This window comes from Pimephales promelas, chromosome 3 (genome assembly GCF_988280905.1).
Source record: "Pimephales promelas chromosome 3, fPimPro1.hap1.1, whole genome shotgun sequence".
Lineage (NCBI taxonomy): Eukaryota > Metazoa > Chordata > Actinopteri > Cypriniformes > Leuciscidae > Pimephales > Pimephales promelas.
In genome coordinates, this window is record NC_142771.1 from 19,272,541 (window position 1) to 19,278,540 (window position 6,000).

Consider the following 6,000-nt stretch of genomic DNA (forward strand, 5'->3'; position numbering starts at 1 on the left):
TTCCTCCTTTAATTGGACTTTCTGCACATCACAGATCAATGGGCATTCATGTCTCAGCCAGGAATTATGATCATGACTCACCATACGGGGAAACCAAATCTCTTCCTCCCTCCTTTTCTCTCTCTCTCTCTCGTCAGACTTGCACAACAGTCACACTTGTGTCACAAACTTATCATACTTTGTATTCTGTGCTTGCACAAAAACAAACACTTTTCAGCTGAGGTTGCAAAGATCAAGGCCAGCTCAAGGTCTTGTGAGACGTCCGTCACTGGCTGCACGAGTCTCTCCCTTGTCTTCCTTTCCTGTAAGCATGCACATATACACTCAAACACACTTGTACACACACACTGACTGTGAAGGGTAAAGTGGCTAATGCATTAGGCTCATGAAATACATCTGTCGGCGAACTTGTAATCCTGTTGCTGTGGAAATAGGATTCTGCTCCATAAAGCTTTGCTGTCTCCCAGCCCTGATTTCGTCTATTTTATCTGTGTTTGTTTTGTATGTGACAGCAGTATCCCTGCGGTTAAGGCTCCGGCCTGAAAGCACAAAGGATGGCCACTCAGAATCCCACGTGGGGCAGTGAGATATTAAGATCACAATCCTGTTTTATCACCACTGTGCCTTTGAGCAAGACGCTTAACCCCAGCACGCTCTAGGTGGGGTGCAATCAATACAAAAATACACTGTTGCATCTATGAAATAGCAATTAATCCAGGAACTAATTTATAATGGATTTCTGCTATATTTCGATATCCATTTAAACTCAATGCTGACATGAAATACTTTAGGGAAGTTGACATGTCCTGTGGTGTGTACTAAAATAAATAGCTTTATTTTTAATAGCTTAATTATTTTTTTAATAATTAATATGCAAGCAGTTTAATGACCTCATTACTTTAGAGATTACACAAATTAATATTTTTTTCTTCACTTTTTGGTACTGCGGGATTTAAAGTGAACTAAAAAAAGTCAAAAATGGTGGAATTTTATACATTATTTCAATATTATTTAATTTTCATATAAAATTTTATTTCATTTTATTTTTTATTTAATTTTAATATATTTTTTCATATAAAAATAAAATGGATTTTTTTAACTACTGACTTGCCACTCGGCAGAACATTTTTCATAGATAAGATTGCACACAGATATGTTTAGTACTGTGGAAGCTGGTCTTTTGGGGAATTTTGTCTTATTATCAGATTCCATGCAGAACTAAAAAGAAAAAAAATATTAAATGCAAAGTTAAAATACTTAAATTGCACTACAAGCTACTGCCATCAGAGTTTGACTTTAAGTATATCCATTTATTTTTCCTTGTTTTATGTGGCACCTGGTGAAACTATACTAATCTAAATTGTTTAATCCTTACAGTTGTCAAATTATGTCATACTTCCATCATAGTGGCAGTTCTTGACTACCCTTTGTCAAAATATTGCTACCATTTCTCTTGTTCTACTGTCATTTACAGCGCAGTAAAAATGTTTTTTATTATTCCAAAATGACACAACTCTAGTATGTTGATATAGTAACTGAACAAATCTTGGCCAACAACTTCTCCGTAACTCTACTCTAATTGTGCAGTTAAACTGCTCTTAAATCCAACTACTTTAAAAGACATCAGGATACCATGTAAACAATCTTATTTTAAAAATGGTTCTCGATGAAAATCGTTACATGGCACCATCAGATTCAGCTAAAACGGCGTGTGTCCCTGCTATTCACTTACTGGTATTCACTGCATCGCTGTTTATCATCGACCTGTCAAATCACACACACACACAAACAGAGGGAGGGAGAGAGAGCGAGAGAGAGGAAATTCCAGGCTGACAATGTGGTCCAGAGGAAGATAATTGTGAACAGATGCATCTGATCCTCACAGCAGAACTCTGATAAATATTGTGTGTGTGTGTGCATAAGCAACAAGTTATATAAATTATTCATGAAAAAATGCTAATATATACTAAGAGTGGGCACAAGAGAGCAGTTTAGGAATAACATCTGTCAAGTCATGTGAGAGGATGCCATGGCCTTCTTTAGCATTCACCTCTACCGTTCTCAAGAGCGTCTTTACAGAGATCTGTCTCTTCCTCTAAGAAAGAGTAATTTTCTGGATATCACAATCAGCAGATTCCTCACCTCACATGCTCACCAAACAATGTCAGCTTTGCCAAACACAGGTCTCCAAATGTGAGATGAAGCAATTGTTTGCTTGCTGACATGGTAATACAGAGAGAGCGAGAGAGATAGGGTGGACCATGACCTTTTAAATTCAATATTGTTGACAGACAAGGCTGAGGAAGGGCTAAACCATTATCTTCCTCCTCCGCATCACCCACCAGCCAACGCCTAGTGCTTGCTTTTGCTCTCTCCCTCTTTCTCTCTCACTCTCTAAGTCATTAACATACAAAGGCTCGGGTTTTAATCTGCATTTCACACAATTATTAAACATCTTACCTCGACTGGTTCTCATTAAATATGTTTATTGTTCTCAGTAACACAAATATCAAATCCTTTCAACACACACAGAGAGAAAGAGAGCCAGCGCCGGTGCATGGCGTTGCCATGATACGTTTCCATGGAGACCAGCAGCGACCACCAGGCATGACTCATCGATTTGTTCATATAGAGCGCATAGAAAGTCAATCAGTCCACGTCACACTAGACTCCGCTGTGTTCTGTGGATCTTTAGGGCTGAGAAAGTAACCCGACCGAGAATTAGGTTTATTTACAGTATTTTAGAATCGGTGGCCAACTATATCAAATATGGTAATACTAAGAAATTGTATTGCTGGCGCGATGCCTACAGAAATAGGCGTTTACGTTTATATAGGCCTAAAGGGAAGAACTTTAATTCGTAAAGAGGGTAAAATAGAAGAAAAAAAATCTGGCACTTCTGGTGAATGATGTCAGAGAGTATGTCGATGTCACAATGCGCGAGGCAGATGACAAAAGGCGCGTGCGATTAGCATTTCCCCCCCTTGCGAGCCTCGCCCTTTTTCCTGCGCGTGGGGAGAGAGTCCTCCACTCGCGCACAAACACCTGAAAGTGAATTAACAACGTCGAAAGCTTTATCTCAATACTTCATACGACTATAATTGACGCGTCTCAGGTGAGACTTCGCAAAAACCGTCAATCTCACAAAGAGGGTGGTGGTTCCTTCAATTCACACTCTGAAGCCATAAAACCAAACGCTTCTATTATAATAAACCAATCTACCTACATTGATCGTGACGTGATATGTCATCGTTTATAATATGAGCGTTATTATTTAGCTGTGTGCATAAAGTACCACAAGCTGGTTTTTATTAGGCTACTTTCCATTCCCCCCGCGCTCAAGCAAAACTCGCGCTCCCGTGAACGTTTAGCGTTCTGGGCCATTGCTCGGGTCAGCGCGACAAGAGCTCCGGTGCTTCTGAAACAAGGCTACCGGCGCCCCTCCCGCTCCTCTTTTGTCTCCGGTGGCGAGTGAAAATGAGAGGACTTTGAAGGGTCTCTTCGAATGACTGACTTTTTTTTTTTGGAACAGCTTTAAAGATAATCAAATATACAGGCTACATAACTGAGAAAACATTTTAAAACACGTTGTGTGTTGAACAAACTCGTTAGCTATGTCATAAAATTAAGAAAATTAACACCGCCGAACGCATATTAATATCAATAAATCAAATGTCTTCACAGAATAAAGTGAGTTTGCTCTACCTTTCTGTCAGTCACATCTTCACCGACAGCCTCGATGATCCCGGAGCACTCCATGCCCGGGGACACCGGCGGGGACGGGAGTCGGTCGTACAGTCCCTGTCTCGCCATCAGATCGGCGAAGTTCAGCCCGCACATTTTCACGCGCACCATCACCTCGCCGCTCTTGAGCACCGGTTTCCCCTTCTTCACCTGGAGCTTTACCTTATCGTACCCGCCGTAACCGGTGAGCACCAGAGCCCTGTAGCTGAAAGTGTCCTCCTCTGGGGCTTTCTCGGAGGCAGGCGCTGGGGTGTCGGCGGCGGCAGCGGCAGCAGCGGCCTCGGTGGACGCGCTGGTGGGCGGTGGGTCTGGTTTGCTCTCGGTTTTTGGGGACTCGGCGGGCGTCTTGGTCTCCTCCTGCTGCGGCTGCTTCTGCTCCTCGGCGTTTTGCTGCTGGGCAGGTGCGTCTTCGCCGGACATGGTCGGAGTTTGGGTAGAGAACTTTTGAGGAGAAAAGACTCGCGTTTGTTTTCCTGCCTCACTCAGGCAAATAATAAAGAGCTCAAACAACCTCAAATTTGCGAACGGCTTCGCGGTCCACGGTTTTCTCAGCCTTTGCAAAAAGGATGCTGGAGCCTGAGAAGGTGGAGGACAGGGAGACAGACAGAGAGAAAGAAAGGGAGTGGAGGATGCCTCACGACGACTAGTGAGTGACCCGAGGCTCTGACAACTATTGAGAAAAAACGAGGCGAGGCGTGGCGAGCTGCAAAGCCCGGAGAAATGGAATTGAGGGGGGAGAATAATGGATTGAAGAGCCCAATGAGGGAGTTTGTGAGCTGACAGGCAGCTGTGCTGACTTCAATTTAGTAAATGCAGTCAAGCTTTTTTACCACTCAGCTGAAATTAAGACGAAAGAATGAGAGGAATTCTGGCTGAGTGTTAAATACACTTTCACAGATTAATCTTTTTTTTTCTTTAGAAATGTGTGGGCTATTCGAATTGTAACCTTAAATATGCCTAAGCATTGCATAAAATCTATTTATTTGTATTTTAAACTGATTTAGTTCAACTTCTGTTACACATTTTGTTGTAAAGATCTGTCAATAAATAAATCAGCAAAAAAGTAAATTTCATTAGAAAATAATTTTGAAAATCTGCAATCCTCTAATAGACATGTTGCTTCAGACAACAAGATCTGGTTTTCTTATTTTAAGAAACAATCACATTGAATGCTGTTGTGATTCAGCCATAGGCACAAGGCCACAGGCTCATGTTGAGTCAATATAAATGGTTCAGACAGAAGCCAAAGCATTTGATTATCATGTTGCCAAGCTACAGAGTACGATCGCTGTACTAACTATCATATTTTATTGTATTTTAAGACACAATCCACTGGCTTCACAGACAATTTTAAAGGGATAGATCACACAAAAAAATTACACTTTGATCATCGTCGGAACACAAAGAAGATATTTTAAATGAAATATGAGAGATTTCTGCCCCTCCATAGACAGCTTTAACCATAAACAATCACCAGCGCACACATCAGTTGTGGTAAACGGACGCTCAGTTCAAGCATGTTTACTTGATGTGCGAGAACCAATAAGGTTCTTTCTCATGATAATTTGCTCAAAATAAAACTGAACCAGGAAATCAAAATGCTACATAATGCCTGTGTGAGCAAGGGGTGTGCATGTTAAAACCACAGTTAATAACAACTCCACTGTCTGGATTTGTAAGTGTTGTTTTTGTATGTAGTGGAACGGATGTGTGTTGATGTGTGTGTCCTTTGACTGTGGAGGCATGCTTATGGGTTTGTGTGCAACCAGAAGGACTAGAGGAAATGTCTATTTATTCCTTCTATTCTCCAAGACCGATCTGAAAATCAGTAAATTCACACAACCATTGTTAAAACTTGAAGGTGGTGCATTGCGTCCATGTGTTTGTGAGTGCTCTGACATAAAATAACTATGCTGGCAACAACTCCGGCCAAAGTAGGCATGCTTTTACACACTAAATCACTCACCACACCCCGACATATTTATACCAACATACACACAGCCACCCACTGCAATAGTAAAGGTCACTGAAACTGCACTCTCTGACTCATCAGCAAGTGCAAAGGAAGTGCTTTGAGAGAAACAGGAAGTGAACTGTAGGTCATGGGGCTGAACTAGTTTAGAAGCTGCAGATCACACCAGGAAAAAAAAAAGATGAAATATGAAGAATTTGATTTCCTTTTATCAGGTCACCGGCATTTTAGAAACAATGATAAATTATAAAATGAAAAAAAAAAAAAACATTGCACACCTGCAA

At 41.2% G+C, this 6,000-nt stretch overlaps 1 protein-coding gene across 1 annotated transcript in view; it reads right to left on the reverse strand.

Moving 5' to 3' along the window:
• vat1 (vesicle amine transport 1) overlaps positions 1-4,439 on the reverse strand; it is a 29,829-nt gene extending 25,390 nt beyond the window's left edge. Inside the window, exon 1 of the mRNA XM_039685838.2 lies at positions 3,706-4,439. Coding sequence (XP_039541772.2) covers positions 3,706-4,164 — 459 coding nt within the window. The 5' untranslated portion in view covers positions 4,165-4,439. The remainder of the gene's footprint in view (positions 1-3,705) is intronic.
• Positions 4,440-6,000: the final 1,561 nt, after the last annotated feature.